At 41.5% G+C, this 15,873-nt stretch overlaps 1 protein-coding gene across 4 annotated transcripts; it reads right to left on the bottom strand.

The window, feature by feature from the left end:
• Nucleotides 1–1,641: 1,641 nt before the first annotated feature.
• On the bottom strand, nt 1,642–14,214 carry MATCAP1 (microtubule associated tyrosine carboxypeptidase 1). 4 transcript variants are annotated; one of them, XM_072116903.1, is made up of 7 exons: nt 13,929–14,214; nt 11,479–12,057; nt 10,179–10,322; nt 9,084–9,216; nt 8,619–8,924; nt 5,164–5,261; nt 1,642–5,088 (listed from the first exon to the last, which is right to left on the bottom strand). In XM_072116903.1, the coding sequence occupies exons 2-7, from the start codon at nt 11,992–11,994 to the stop codon at nt 4,924–4,926; spliced, it is 1,362 nt and encodes a 453-aa protein (XP_071973004.1). In that variant the 5' UTR covers nt 11,995–12,057; nt 13,929–14,214; the 3' UTR covers nt 1,642–4,923. The 4 variants fall into 4 exon arrangements, with proteins under 4 accessions (XP_071973004.1, XP_071973005.1, XP_071973003.1 ...); XM_072116904.1 differs by having other exon boundaries at nt 13,996–14,214; XM_072116902.1 differs by having other exon boundaries at nt 14,048–14,213.
• Nucleotides 14,215–15,873: the final 1,659 nt, after the last annotated feature.

Raw genomic sequence — 15,873 nt, 5'->3', positions numbered from 1 at the left:
TGTGCTGCTGTGTTCACACTGCTCAGCCTGAGTGTAAGTGAAGATTGGGGATCTGTTGTCATTGCTGTATGGCTCTTAGGAGGACAGAAAGACTGATCTGCCAGAACTGCTTTTCTCTTCAGTTAGTCGCCTCTTCAAACTTTGCATGAGCATGGGTTCTACTGTGAGTTGTAGAACAGGAAGACGGAGAAGGACATCCTCCCTAAGATGTGCCCCTCCAGAAAGCTGTTTAGACATTAATGCAGCTACAGAAGAGGAGTTTATGACTCTGCCAGGTATAAACCGGGCCTTAGCTCAAAGCATCACAGCACATCGCCGCAAGATTCATGGCTTCCGCCGTGTAGAGGACTTGGCCCTTGTAACAGGGGTGGGAGCTGAGCTCATGCTGGAGCTCCGTCCGGAGATTGAAGTAAAAAACAGCCCTTCCAGTGGTGAGAATAGTAATGGACAGTAACTGGAGTTTTTGGAGTAGGTGGCGGAACCACCGTAAGGAAAACTGGATGAACAGCTAGGATGTGGACAACTAAATGAACAATTCTGGTGAGGACTAACCAGGGCAAGTGCAGTTTGTGATCCCTGCTGCATATAAGCTCCATCTTCTTTCATTAATTGGATTTGAAGCTGTGATTGTAATGAACGTGGTAAAAGGGGCTTAAACGTTAACATATAATAAAGCAATTCAGTCTGCGCTACAGCGAATCTTAGCTTTGTTATTTGATTTTACAAAGAGTCGGGCACAGTGAATGAATGAGATTCACGTTCAGAAAACTTAGAACATAAGGCCAATTTATCTATTTTATGAGGAGGGGGGTTACGCGATAGTCATTGATGTCCAAAGAAACCAACCACAGCACAACACTCACTGTTCAGTGCTCTGTAGTAAATTTGCACTGTAATTAGTTGTTATTGGTATCTACCAAGCTTTTTTTTTTTTTTTTTGGCTATGCAGTAAAGTACTAGTGTATGGGTAGTTTCACATTGGCATTGCTTCCACACTGAGGGATTTAATAAGGGTGGTTTTGCAGCGGTGTGTGTTCTCCGCTTCTGTTGTGTTGAACATTTCTTTGAAAACAGAACGACTGGTTTCTCAGCCTCATCGGTGAGAAAAACTTGACAATGTGAAAGAGCTACACATTAGGCTGCATTCACACACACGTATGGGGGACGTATATACGGCCGATATACGTCCCCCATACACTTCTATGGGCTCCAGACCCTGCACCGTACCGCTCCGTAGCAAGATAGGACATGTCCTATCTTTCTACGTGATACGGCGCCATGCGGTGCATATGCTTATGGAGAGGGGCAGGGGTGAGCTGCTCTCATCCCCTGCTCCTCTCTGCAGCACCGATGTATGCCCGCTGTACTACATTGTCTGAATTTAGCCTAAAGAAAACCTTCCACCACAGATCTATTGGTGCCTCTATTGTACGTGAGGATAGCCCTTCTAAGGGCTAATCCTCACGTCCATTGCCTACCACACCCCAGGGAGATCTGTGGTGGTACGCTTCCTTTAATAATTTTACATACGTGCCACTTTTTTTTTCCATGCTGAAATCGATACACAGGGCAGATTTTCTGACCCTGAACATTCAACATTCATTTTTCTTTTGCAGATTTTATCATATTTTCATTAGGTCAATCACCAAATCATCTGCGCATTACAGATTTTCATCTTGAAATTCCATAGTTTTTTACATTCAATGCTGTAGGTAGGCGTTACATAGATCTCCACAATTGTATTTAGCATGATAATCCAGGGACACTTACTCATAGATCAGGGTGCACGCCAGGTAATAGAGGGTCCTCCTTTCTGTCACATCAGCCTTATTTTTGCCCTATTCATGCCGATTTCCTTATCATTGGCTGAGGTTAAGCTTTTGTGACCGTGTTCTTTATCATGTATCTTGTATAAGCCATTTACTTGTTCTACTTCATTACTTTTGCATTATTTACCTTTTTTTGTACTGTGGTTTATTCATTTTTTTATTATAGTGTTTGGCTACATTGTACCTTTATGTGCCTTCACTATTTTGCACTATTACTTACATTCTGTTCTGGTAGAACCTATTACCTGGCGTGCCTTTTTGTCAACTCCTGAGATTTTTTTTTATACATTTTTTATGTATGTTTGTCATTAATAAAGATAACATTTATTATATCTTTTGTCTGAAGCCTTGGTTTGTATTTTCCTCTTTTTTCTTCTTTTGGGTACTTTTCTGCTGATTTTCAAGAGTTTTTTTCTGGCTTTGTTACATATTACGGTCACTTGACTCAATTACGTATCATTATATGGACTTTTTGTTTTGGTGTATGACAATTGTATTTAGCATAATAATCCAGGGACACTTACTCATAGATCCAGGTACCATGGTGTAAGTGCCCCTGGTTTATCGATTTTGATGGTAGATTTCCTTTTAACACCGAAGGTCACATCAGGTTTACTAGGGCCACAAAATGGGATGATCCAGAGCCATTTCCTTTACAGAGAGGCTGAAGAAGCAGTTAAAATAAGTAAAACTAAGGATATTACCAACTGATAAAAAACAGATTATGATGGTTAAATAACACCACCATAGCAGCATAAATTAGCAGATTGTGGGCTAACCTGTCTAATTAAATACCACAAAAAAACAAAGTACCTGATGGCTCTGTGGGGCCTAGAAGCCAGGGCAGATCCATGCACATAAAGGTTGGTTTAGTCTAATGAATTGCATTCTCATTTACATTATGTGAATGTAAATCACTCACCTTGGAAAGATGACACTAGCAAGGAAATAAGGCCAGCAAAAACCTTAATGTTCAATATTCTGTGTGGCCCTGCTTAAAGGGGTTTTCCCATGAATTCAAGTTAGGCCTTATCTACAGGATAGGACCTAACTTGCCAAACCGTGGGGGTGTCAGTGATGGGACCCCCACAGATCACGAAAACAAGGGTGTCGCTCCAGGAGATTACTGGAACAGACCCGGCCGCACATGACCGTTCTGCTCCATTCATCTCTATGGAGCTGACGGAGATCGCAGAGTGCGGCACTCAGCAATTTCCCTCGACTCCATTGAGATGTATTAATCAGCACGGTCATGCGCAACCTCCGGGAGCGACGTGGGGTCCGATGAAGGTACATGGGACCCCATTGGAACCCCTTGTTTTTGTGATCTGTGGGGGTCTCATCACTGAGACCCCCACCGATCAGCAACTTAAGCCATATCCTGTAGATATGGCCTTAATTGAATTTGAGGGAAAACCCCTTAAAGGGGTATTCCAGGAATAAACATAATTTGTATTTAGATATTTAAAACTTAGCTTAACTTAGCAGAAAAATACATTGTGATGGAGAATTAGAATTCTCGCCCTTTAATCAGTCCGTTGATTTTCTCCGTGTGGAGTAGACACAGGACAGAAGATGGTCGCTGGTCACATATCACGCACCTGTCTGGGCAGGTCATGTGATCATCACTAAGTTTGGCTGTAGTCTGTTGGTTGCAGTGCATCCAGTATGGCCAGTGTTGTGATGATGTGCAAGGATGGCAGTTACACATCATTACTATGGTAACAGAGCAGGGGAGTCTGTTACATCATCACTGTGAGCAGAGCATAAGGAGGAGCAGCTGTTACTGAGAGCTAAAGGATCATGGGACTTTCCAGTGGTGGCCATCTTGGAGATAACTACCTACTTTAGAAAGCCCATAACATTTTGTGAATCATAAAATCAAACTATTTAAGCTCAATTTTGTGATTAATAACATTGATGTTTGTTATATTCATATACATTTATTTTTACGGGTTAATGTATCAGACATGCATATTCCTGGAATATCCCTTTAAAGATTATTACAGATCAAGTATAACGCTTTGTACTTGTTCTAATGCTAGTAGCCTCTTACAGCAGGATAATTCAGGAAATACAAAATTTGACTGACAAAAATATATGGTGATGACTTGCTCTCCAAATTCTAAAGCATCTGGAAAGATCCGAATCCATGGTGTCATGGGCCTCTTAGAGGACTTGGGGATCTGCTGCTAACAGCTGATAAACCAATTCACAGCACGACAGAGATATTGGCAGATAATATGTACAATATTGATAGGTGGTTTTATGGAGGATGTGGAAGTTCAGATTCTACTTTGTTTTTTGGGGACAATTTGTGTCGTTATGGCCCAAAATTCAGATATCTGCTGAAAGGAGGGTCATTCATGCTGCTGAATTAATAGAATAGTACTAAATTGAATGGAAGAAATTGTTATGCCATTAGTTACTTTTCACTGAGCGAGTGTAGAGACTTGTCTGCACAGCATGTGACCCATGAGTCTCCTTCAACTGAGCAGAGATAACCTCCTCTACTGTTATGTTAATCCCTTACAACATAGAAGCAAGAGAGCAGTGAAACCCTGATGCTCTAAGGGACATCAGAGCAGCAATGGTTATCTCTGCCCCACTGAAAGTGCCTGTAACACCATTGTACACAATAAGGATAAGGAAACTCAAAGCACTAAGGGCCACATGAAATTCAATATCTCAAACATTTACGCTCAAAATTAAAATATCTACTTCATGGGTACTATACCCTCGGGAAGGCTCACTTTGATCATAAGTTGACAAAAAGATCAGTCAGGTATCTGAGGGGGAAAAAAAAGCCTTTACCATCTACAGATATTCATAACATAAGATTTGGACCTTCCCAGAATCACAATACACAATTATGGAGATCAGAAAATTGTCTATCTTGTTTCTGTGGAAAGAACCGCAGACGTTAACCAAAGATCTTTCACATATTCTACCAGGCTAAAATACATTAAAAAAAGTGCAAGCATATAAAAACATAAGGCTTGTGTGATACAATATATAAAAGTACAATCCCCAAAAGAACCCTCCCCTTCCCATTAATAAATATATAAAACAGCAGATAAAATGCAGCCAGATCTTAGTCTGGGAGAAGGCTTTGAAGTTCCTCATCGCTCAACTGGTTCATCTCAAGGATATGATTCAGATGGTGATAATACTTCTCCATGTCCCGCATGAAGTGAGGAAGACGAGTGTTCTCCAGTTGAGCAAACGGACGAAGGCGCTCCACATCCTCAAAGGCAACCTAGAGAAGAGGAGAGAGTCAGTTACCCTACCAAGACCAAAAACTCGCTCCATCGTTCTCGTTTAGGGTTATTACCTTTCCCAGTGAAGTCAGCAAATGAAAGTCAATGGTGTGACGGTGACGTAAGATGTGTATGATGCCATCTAAGTAGACCTGATCTTTACTGAAGCAACCTAAAAGAAATAAAGAAAAATTCAGCAGAAAAACCATGAGCCACAGATATATTCTTGACTCACTGGCACCACCACTAATCTCCTCTTTCACATTGGCGTTGTTTTTTAAGATGTCTGTTCTTTTTCAATGAGGTGGATCATGGAATGAAATAGAAGTCTATGAGTCCACAAAAAAACTGAAGAAACGTCAGGTTTTTTTCCACTGAGAAGATTGAGAAACAAGGCGTTATAGTTTCAAAGCAATGTTAAACAGAAGCTAAATGGAGACAGACAAAAAGCATCCGATGCACAACTAAAGCGGAGCCCATATGCCAATGTGAAAACAACCCTTATACACACTTATTAAATCCTTCAACTAGAAAGGTGTACTCTTTTTTCAAGACAAGTCAGGTCCCAGGCACAACACAATGCCTGGGATCCACAACTCCAAATCCGGATTGGTCATCTGACTACTGGTCAACCAGATAACCAATAGAGAACTGGATGTACAAGTTGCAGCTGCTTAGATTAATGAGTTTTAGAGGAATTAGGCTATTAGGTCTGCAAACCACATTTTAATAAATTTTTGCAGTCAGGCTGAATTCACATTTGAATTTACAATGCACTATTAAAACGTATTCTTAATGCATCAGGCAAAACACTTCCTATGAATGCACATGTGTTTGCACCAAAACACATTCAGTTTGTACAATGCTTTGGCAATGCATTTCAAAATTAAATAAAATGCGGAGCGAGGAGTCAGACATAACCACCCTACAAAAGCTGCAAGCCGATGTGTCATGCCATGACTTCCATATTACAGAATTGGAGCAGAGAATGAGTACCATGGAGGATGAGATGGAGGACGGGCAGTAAGTATTAGGCTGCATTCACACACACGTATGGGGAACGTTTATACTCGCAGTTTCAGCCCCACTGCGGGCTGAACATGCTCAAAGAATAGGCCCTCCAAGGAATCAACAGCAAAATGGCCTTGTTAAATTTGTTAATGTAATTTGTTGTCCAGTGCTTCTTTCACTGTGGGGGAACCCTGCGGAGGAATCAAATATGACAAACCTCCATTATAAGAGTTGTCTCATAGGCTCCACGTAAAGGCTTCATTCTCAGTATAAATTGATACTGAGGCATCTTCAAAAATTAAAGACAAATGTGGCACAGGAGACTTGTGGGTGAAGAAGATTTGCATAGGCTGAATAAGCTTTGGGTGGGCCAAGTCGTGGGTTCCCCTGCAGTGAATGGTGTCTCAAGAAACTGATGATCGGGGAAGGCTTGTACGTATAGCTTATATGCCCATTGCAGACACTATAACACAATATACCGACAGGTCAGGAGTCAATACAGGGAATGGCATAAGAAAGTGATAACAAGGGTCAACCACCTTCTGCACAAGACAGAACCCATATGGCTCACATGGCAGGAATTAGAAGACAAGTACAGATTGGGTACTTCACAATACTTGCAGTACCGTCAAATAGTGGCGACCAGCAAGGCTAGGGTTAGAGATCTGACAGCCGAAGAAAAACCAAACTCATTTGACACATTGGTGGGCACGCCCCAGCACTGATTCGTTGTATCATATTCATATGAAGCTTAGGAAATACAAGGCAGATATGGGGGGGGGGGGGGGGTCTCCAAAATCCCTGATGTGCCAGAAGTAATCTGCACCTTGAAACAACTACTATTGTATAATAAGATACAGACAGAACGCCATAAGAAAAGGGATCCTTAAAAATTCTTCAAAAAACAGGAGTTTATGATAAAATACAATCACTTAAGAAAACATTTAGATACACTAAGACTATGTGGTACAGCAACGAACAATTGAGAGATAGACTTGGTGCCTTGGAGTACAGTGGACAGGAAGAGAGATCACCTGGAGTGGGGTTATGATTACTGTTATGGTTATTGTTATGGATATTGGTTATAGCCTGTTAGGTCTTAAGACACCCAGGTATCAAGGTGTTATGTTATGGGGGAAAAAAAATGGTTGCCTCTGCACATGTGTTTCTTAGATTATTATAAGGATGACACTTATAGGTAGACATAATATAATATGCAAAATATAATATTCTGTACGGATTAATTTTTTTTCTACCTGAGTGATATTTTCCTATACATATGTACAGAGAAAATAAACAGTTGTTTTTTAAAAAAAAAAAAAAGCAATGTGTGAATGCAACCTCAGTTTCGGAGCCAAATGTGCACAAAAACAGTTCAAGTGTCACCTATATGATTTGCAAATAGGGACGGATGACATCTGTGTTGTGCAGACTTTACTTTTTTTTTTTTTTTTTTTACTGATCCAATGGGGCCAGTAAACTCTGGTTCTAATTTTTTTTTCCAAAAAAAGTGAAAAATCACTAAATGGGTTCAGAAAAAAAAATAAATTAAAAAAAATATATATATCGATGTTTAAAAAAAAAAAAAAAAAAAACAATACCAATGTGAATCTCCCCTTATTCTACACCAGATAAATCATGCTGGATGATTTGTCTGGGGTAGTTTACAACTTTGGATTGACTACTCGTTTACGTCAGAATTTTCTGGCGCACAGACTGAATTTCTTGGGCCTAGGCTAGGCCACGTCCCCTTTTCTGGCAAGTCGGAAAGCTACCATCAATAAATGTGGCGCACGTCATTTCAGGATTCCACAATTCTGGCAATTTGTGTAATTATGTATTTGTCTTAGACTGCTTGTTAAATCTGACACTTTTGTGCAACTGAAGGTTAGGAGGGGACTGCAATGGTTTTGCGCCACAATTAGCAACTTTTTGCAGTTGCACCTCATAAATCAGGCCTAAAGAAAATCTACCATTTGATTTCATGCATTATGAACCAAACATACCTTGTGACTGCTGTAGCTACAATGACGCAGAACCATATCTTGTTTAATCCCTGTGTTTAGTGGTTTTGCTGAAAAAACTATTTTAAAATTCAGGACCTTGGGAAAGCTGGATCCACATTACATACAAGCTTTCTGAAGAGCCAAGACAGGACTAATCAACCTGAGCTGGATCACTCATACACAGCAGATGGGGGATGGTGCAGCAATTGATTATTCTGCCTGGCAGGGAGAACAGTACTTGCATTATCCTCCGGAGCAGTGCACAACTAAATGTGAGAGGAAAAGCACAAAAGCGACAAAGAGTCATTATCAAAATTATATAATTGTTTTTTCAGCAAAAACACTCAGCTCAGGTATTTAATAAGATATGATCCTGCATCAGGGTAGCTACAGCATTCTCAAGGTATGTTTGCTTCATAATGCTTCAAATTGAATGATAGGTTTCCTTTAAATATATGCAGATGTTTCAAGTTAATTACAGCAAAATGCCTACATTGCCCACAATGTCTTACCTGGTTGTCCTGTGTCTTTTTGGCCCCTCTTGGCACGCACACAGTATTCCCAGCGCACAGCAGGGTCCTCCACAAACTGGTGCAGGTCATTAAACAAGTCTGAGAAGCTACAGGTGGCTGCACGACTGACGGTGTAGTAGAGGAGAGCCGCCCGCCACAAGTATGGGTGTTTCCGGAAGAGGACGCTATGCAAGCTGGCTAGGCCCTCCTCTGTGGGGTTGGCTGGTTTCAATCCAAACTGTTTGCGATTTTCTGAACCATGCCAGGGCTGTTGTGCGTCGTTCACTCCTCGCAAGTAATGGGTCCCTGAAGAGATGAAGTAAATGAGAGTTCTGCTCAGCTTGCACTACAGTGAAGTAGCTTGGGTTGTTAGAAGAAACAACCTCTAGAAAGCACAATTGGTAAAAGACATTGTTTTTCTCTCTGCACTCTAATCTCCCACAAGATCGCACAGACTGTGCCTACCTATCTCATGTCGGAGCATCCCCTCCAGCCAGTGCTGTCTCGCACCAAGTAAGTTGATGGTTAGTGTAGGTCGGCTGTTCTCATTAGTCATGACTGCCTGAGACAGCAAGTCTTCTGTAAGCTGGACCACCACCTAGACACCACCAGAGAAAGAAATATAGAAACCCCAAAAATGGAAACAAAGCAAGCCATGCAGAGGAGGAAAGAGAAACCCAGAATATGAAAAGCAGAGAAATGCAAGGATTCTGCGACTGCATGCACTGCAAGAGAGACAAAAAAACAGAATTACACACACCACTTTTGCACACACTACAACGGCATTTTAGGGCCATTTCCACTCTGCTTTTTGGTTTCAATTTGCAGTTTTAATTTTTTTAAAGAATGGATTGTAATGTAACACATGCCTATACATTAATAGAAAAATGTCCTTTTCTTTTTTTAAACAGATACTTTGCTTTCCAATAGTGTCAGTTTCTGTTTTTCGTTATTTTATAACCATTAGATTTTTTTTCCTCTGTTTTGGCCACTACAGGTCACACCTGAATTCTGGAATATAAAATAAGTACGCTCAGGATCACAAATGGATCAACTGATAGTACAAACTCAAGACCAGCTGTCTTCAGATAAAAACGGACACAATTGCAATCAATGAAAAAAAAAAACTGCAAAAAACAGAAGCCTGAAGACAGATGGGATCTGCCCTTTTTTTGCAGCCAAAACCTAGATTACCCAGAAACTGTCTTCTTCCATGTGTCTCCTTCCCATCTAACCTTCACCCCGCAGTTTTCCACCTCTATGTGTCAGCGCTGCAGACATCTGGCACCTCTTCTCTAGGTTTCACTTCCCTGTGTAACTCTTCATTACCCCACAGTTTGCCTGCTCACTAGATTAACTCCCCAGGTAACCCTGCCACACTCCTCATCTTCCATGTGTCATCATCTCATGTAACTTCATCACTCCATAGCTCTCCCATGCATGTGTCACTCTGCAGCCATCTTTTTTTTTTTTTTTTTCATCATCATTAAATGGCTCTAATATCCAACATGCCTATATTTCCCTTAAGCATCTGCTCATCCTTCGGCATCCAGCACTTACCTCACCACTGCAGCTTTCTTTTTGCATGTACCGCCGACAACATGACCAGATCTGACATTTGCTTAGAAGATTTCCTCCAGTCGAAGATTCAAAGGTTTCATAACTTCCATATTTATTCAAGACTGTGTTCAATATTCTGAGTGCCTACATAGTGAGGATGAAAAGCGGTCACATTGCATATATATCTGTGAACTAATTATTAAGGTTCATTCTTTCTTCATATCTTTCTCCTAAGGGCAACTGTATGCAGACATGTTCAGCCCATGGAAGAAGACCTGCATCTTGGTCCTACCCCACCCACTGAACACATTGCAAACAACGAGCGTCCTTTCATCATACACAAATATGATGTAAGGAGTCTGTCTGCCAGCCGCAATGCAGGGCAGTGCTATAAGAAAGGTAACAGTGCAAGCGCCGCAGTTCGTCCGGCAGACAAAGAGGCTTTGTCCGATATTTCTGTATAATGCAAAAATGACCCCCAAAATTAATATCTATACAGTGTATCTCATCCTGCAAATAATCAAACTTTGCAGAGCATTTCACCATTTAATTCATTGTGAATGTGCAAGTTTTGGCCTAAATAAATGAATATTGTAACTTTGAAAAAAAAAAAATCTGAAAAATTCTTAATTTTCAAAAGTTTTCATTTTTTTCTGAACAAAACGCAAAACATATCACTTAAATTGTTCAACTAACATGAAGTATAATGTGTCACAAGAAAAAAAATAAAAATCACCTGGATATATTAAAGCAATCCAAAGTTATAAACAATTATCATGACATGTCAGATTCTACAAATTTAGCCTGGTCATTAAGATGCAAATAACTGAAATAAACTTAGTATAATTTAAAACACTTTAATGGACACTTAATTTATTTTGGGTACAAACGGTATATGTGTTTTGAACTCCTCTGTCACTCTCCTAATACCGCTGTTTTGGGCTTCGATTGCCCTTTTACATCTGTTTACTTACCCAGGTTGAAGTCAGCAGTGACTTATTGCAGTTCTATAATATTTTTGTTTGGACTTCAATTTAGGCCAGCTGCAGGAGAACTTGTTCTGGCTGTAGAAATGGAGCCTTACGCTGGTCTTTTCCCATGGATTGAACACATTGCACAGGAGAGGAGTACTTGCATCATACAGAAATATCGGACAAGGCCTCTTTGTCTGCCGGACAAACTGCGGCACAGGCACTGTTACCTTTCTTATAATACTGGCCTGCATTGCGGCTGGCAGACAGAGACTCCTTATCTCTTATTCCATTATTATTTCCTGACCTATGTGGGCACGGTCACCTACCTGCTCCAGGAACTGGTTAGATGCTTGGCTGTATTTCTCCAATACACTAAGGGACATGGGTTCCTGATACTGAAACTGTGGGTTGTAGCAATAATCAGAAATGAAGAATTTTTCACGTTCCTCCTCTACATTAGTGGGTCGAAGAGCAACAAGAAGGCAGGATGACCTCTTAATTGTCTTGTTGTCAGCAGCAGCAGCTTTACTGATGGATGGAAGAGACCCAGCAGAGCGCAATCGACCCCGAGAACTGCTGCTACTACTGTTGAGGGTGCAGGAGCTCTCACTGCGACGCATCCAGCTGCACGTACCCATGTACACACCACATCCTGAGAGCCTTCGCTGGGCAACTGGACCAGATGAGAGGCTCCTACTGAGGCTCCTGCTTGGCCCAGGCTGAGGAAACACATTAAAGCCGTTCATTTGTGTGGAAGACTTCTTCTTGGACCGCACCTCACTTTTTTTAGCAGAGGTAGATGACATTGTGTTACTGGACTGGTGATTGGCATCGACCACCATTCTCTCTTGTCAGAGGTATCCCAACAATAACACTGCAGATGACAACCTGTGCCCAGGGGCAACCTGGAAGGAAATACATTCTGGGTTAGAATCCAGCACCTTACAGTCAGACCAATGTCTTTTGTCTAATGGATGACCCTGACCTCACTGCTGAAAAGACTGCACGATTTGATGATGAGTCTTTGTACATCACAAGATGTGACAGGTCTACCCCATAACATAACAGCTCCCTATATCTGCACATGCCTGCCCAATACAACAATGTTATGGATATGACTTTATTTTCTGGTTGAGTTAAGGAGGATAGGTCACACTGATTTGGGACCAACTACAGGTCCACATTGACACATGGTTTAGGGTATCAAATTGGCATGCGTTAGGTCTCCATGTAAAAAAAAAAAAAATATATATTATACTTACCTGGATTAGCCACATCGGACTCGCATTTGCATCCTTGTCCGGCAAGTTCCGCAAGTCCCTTGCGCTCATCAATGAACAGGAGAGAAAGAGAAGTTTGGCACTCACCACGTATTTAAAATTTATCTTCTTTACATCATAAAAAGACAGCATGCACCACAGGGAGAAGAGCATGGTTACACAGAAGCGTTTTTAAGGGACGAATCGTTTCGCGCACGTAGCGCTTCATCTTGCCTCTTCTTACGCTGCTTTCTGAAGTGGTGATTAGTCCCCAGCCTCAAGCACCTTACCCATGGCACATGCGCAGTGAAGCTCGGGAAGGGAAGTAAAAAGTTCTTTTATTTAGAAAAGCGCCCACGTAGGAACCTCGCAGAGGGCGTTTTGGAGCACTAAACCACCAATACATAAGAATTAATCTTACTTTTGTTATGGATATAACTTAGTTTCATATTGCGAAGCCATCTGCATGGTATGACCTCCAAGATCCCAAACATCAAGTCCAACACAGTCTAGAACAGTGATGGCGAACCTATGGCACTGGTGCCAGAGGTGGCACTCAGAGCCCTTTCTGTGGGCACTCAGGCCATCAGCCTAGGACAGAGTTCACCAAACAGGACAAAATCCATTAAATCTTCCTGCAGTCCTAGACAACTTTGGAGATGCTGCGCTCAGCGCTATTTTACAGCGACACTTCATTGACTGTTTGGAACTGCTTGAAAAGTGAGAAGGTGTTAAAAGAAGTGCATTATCTTTGTGGTCCTCCTGCTGGACCCGACCATTCTTCCTAAACAGAGACACCCTGGAGAGAAGCTACAATGATAGTCTGAATTTGCCCACCTTCTATCAACTGTATTGGTGGCATCAGGCAGCCGATACAATTAAAGAAGTGGAAGAACCGGTAGCAATAAGTTACTGCTTAAAATGGCACATTGGCACATCAGGGTAAATAAGTGTGTTTTGGTTGTAGTTTGGGCACTCGGTCTCTAAAAGGTTCGCCATCACTGGTCTAGAAGAAGAATACATCACATTCCTTCTCCATGCACCATGAAGAAGACGGAAGCATCGTGTATATCTGTATCACATGATATGTGGTCAATTCTATCTGCATATATGCCCAAATAAAGATAAGACAATCACAACCAAGCATACTACCTAAAAGGGCTCAATAATAAATTGCCCTATACAATAAGAGCTCCCTATATGTGCCCAAGCGTGCCCCGGTACAATAACAGCCCTCTCTCTCTATATATATATATTATATAAAAATGTTCCATATAAAAACAGCTCTGTATATGTACATTTACATCATAGACTGTGACTCCATATATCTACATACAATACAGTGCAGTGCATGTAACTGCACACTCCTGCGCCATGATAATGACCCCTAACATACATCTAAACCCCATGTCATTACAGCTCCTCACGTGCACACATCTGCAATGTCTCGTTCAGGGGATACTATAGTAGTAACTACACGCCTGCACACTTCTTACTATCGTGATAACTCCACATACATCCATGTCTGCTGCCTACAATGAAGCCTCCATATCGCTAGACGCCTCGGCTGCACACGATACTGACTTCTTATCTACAACGTCCGCTCCATATGTTCAAGACTCGAGATGGCAATTACCTTTAACAGCATATCTTTCCGGTACCGGTTACCACACGTGACTGTGGACAATAGCCGGTAGGGAAAGACATGTGACATCCGGCCCGCCCGTTACTTCCAGTTGTCCCCGACTATTGGTGGGTGGAGCCACTGCCGGGACGCGAGGCTAGACAGATAGGAGGAGCCAGATAACTGACGTCATATCTATTATATAGAGGCAGCGCTTTCTGTTACGTCACGTACATAGGTTGTCACTGCACTACATCCCTGCTATCGTGACATACTCTGGCCGGTGCTGCCAGTAAAAAGTGACGTGTGGAGAGAGAGACATGTATGACCTGCCAGGCTCTGCTAAAACTGATTGATGCAATAAAGTGTCCTATATTTCTCTTTAGGACCAATCGTAGTTCGAGGTTAATCTGGTGTGTTGTGTTTGGGTAGTATGGACATCATACTGGTTTGGCACTTACACCAAGTAAGATTGCTTGTAAGTCTTGCTTGATATTTAGTAAATAACTGCACTTAGCTATAACAAAAGAATGTGTTAGATACATATAAAATATTTTTTATTATCTCTTTTTGACTGTCTGTCACTAACTGTCCCCTTTTTATAAACTTTTTTGACATCCCTGTCTCTGACCATCTCTTTGACTGAATGTCTGTCTCTGGCAGTATCTCTCTTTGGGTGACTGTCTCTGGCAGTCTCTCTCTTTCAGTGACTGTCTCCGACTTGACAATAACTTGTTTTGTGACCAGGAGCATCAATACAGTTTAACCAAGACATTTCGTGCTCTTCTCAAGTTGTTTGCACAGGCATGGAATCCCCCTCTTCTTGAAGGAACTCAAGTCTCCGGCAGCCATTCCCTAATGATGTGACCTCAACAAGCTGATGCATGGTTACAATACAATTAGGCTTGTTTTGTACATGCAGTGGCACAATGACTGGATTAATTATGTTATTTAAGTTGTATGGAATTGTAACCGTATCCTTCACAGTGTAGGGCAGTTCGGTGTAGAATAGAAACGCCTGCCCACACTACAACACCACCATAAGCTTGTCTGGTGAAAACAGTGACTGATGTATGAAGAAAAAACAATGGGAGAATCCTTCAGCACCAGCTAGTAAAATGTTTATTCGGTAATCCAATGAAATAATGACTGTTCATGAATAAGGTCCATGTAACATAGGTCCGAAACGTGTCACAAACGCATACAAACATGTTTTAGTATTTTTTCCTCTTTTTTCTATGTTTTTTAATTGGATTACTGAAAAAAAACATGTGAATTATACGAGCTGGTGCCGAAGGATTCTTCCATTGTTTTTTCTTCATCATTCAACTTGGGACCAGACCAAGTGTTTTTCATTCAGGCGAGCACAACAATCTTGGAGCGACACTACCTCATGGTGGGCATACAATTTATTCTTTTTATGCTTTTTAGCATGTATAGGGCTCTCCGTAATGTCTCCAATGTCATTGGTGGCCAATGATCATAGGCGATCATAACAGAATGTAGTTAGACAATGCTATGATCGTGCCTAGCACAAGAATAGCAAAGGGAGAGGTGGCAACGTCACTGGCTCTCTTAGCATTGTGTGGCCACACCAAACAGCCCGGGAGGAAGTACACAATTATTTTTCAGCAGAGCGCCTCAGGCTCATTTGCATAGATTATAAAGCTTTATATCTATGCAATCTGGCACTCCTAAATACCGAGGGGGGAAAACGTTATTGGCGATGGGGACGGGATGAGGAGGTGAGTATAAACATCTACCATCAGGTTATCTGATGCTAGATGCCCTTTAAATACCCATTCAAATTGAACCAGGTTATTTATTGGGCGATTCAT

Source organism: Engystomops pustulosus, chromosome 7 (assembly GCF_040894005.1).
Source record: "Engystomops pustulosus chromosome 7, aEngPut4.maternal, whole genome shotgun sequence".
Lineage (NCBI taxonomy): Eukaryota > Metazoa > Chordata > Amphibia > Anura > Leptodactylidae > Engystomops > Engystomops pustulosus.
Note: the sequence above shows the minus strand (reverse complement) of the source record. Positions and strands in the feature narration are given on the sequence as shown.

Excerpts from the sequence above, each read along its gene's own strand:
- MATCAP1 (XM_072116903.1), bottom strand. The coding sequence starts at position 11,994 with ATGGTGGTCGATGCCAATCACCAGTCCAGTAACACAATGTCATCTACC. Across the intron at positions 10,323-11,478 it reads CTAACCAGTTCCTGGAGCAG|GCACTCAGAATATTGAACAC; the intron begins GTAGGTGACCGT and ends CTCACTATGTAG. Across the intron at positions 5,089-5,163 it reads TGCTGACTTCACTGGGAAAG|GTTGCCTTTGAGGATGTGGA; the intron begins GTAATAACCCTA and ends CCTCTTCTCTAG.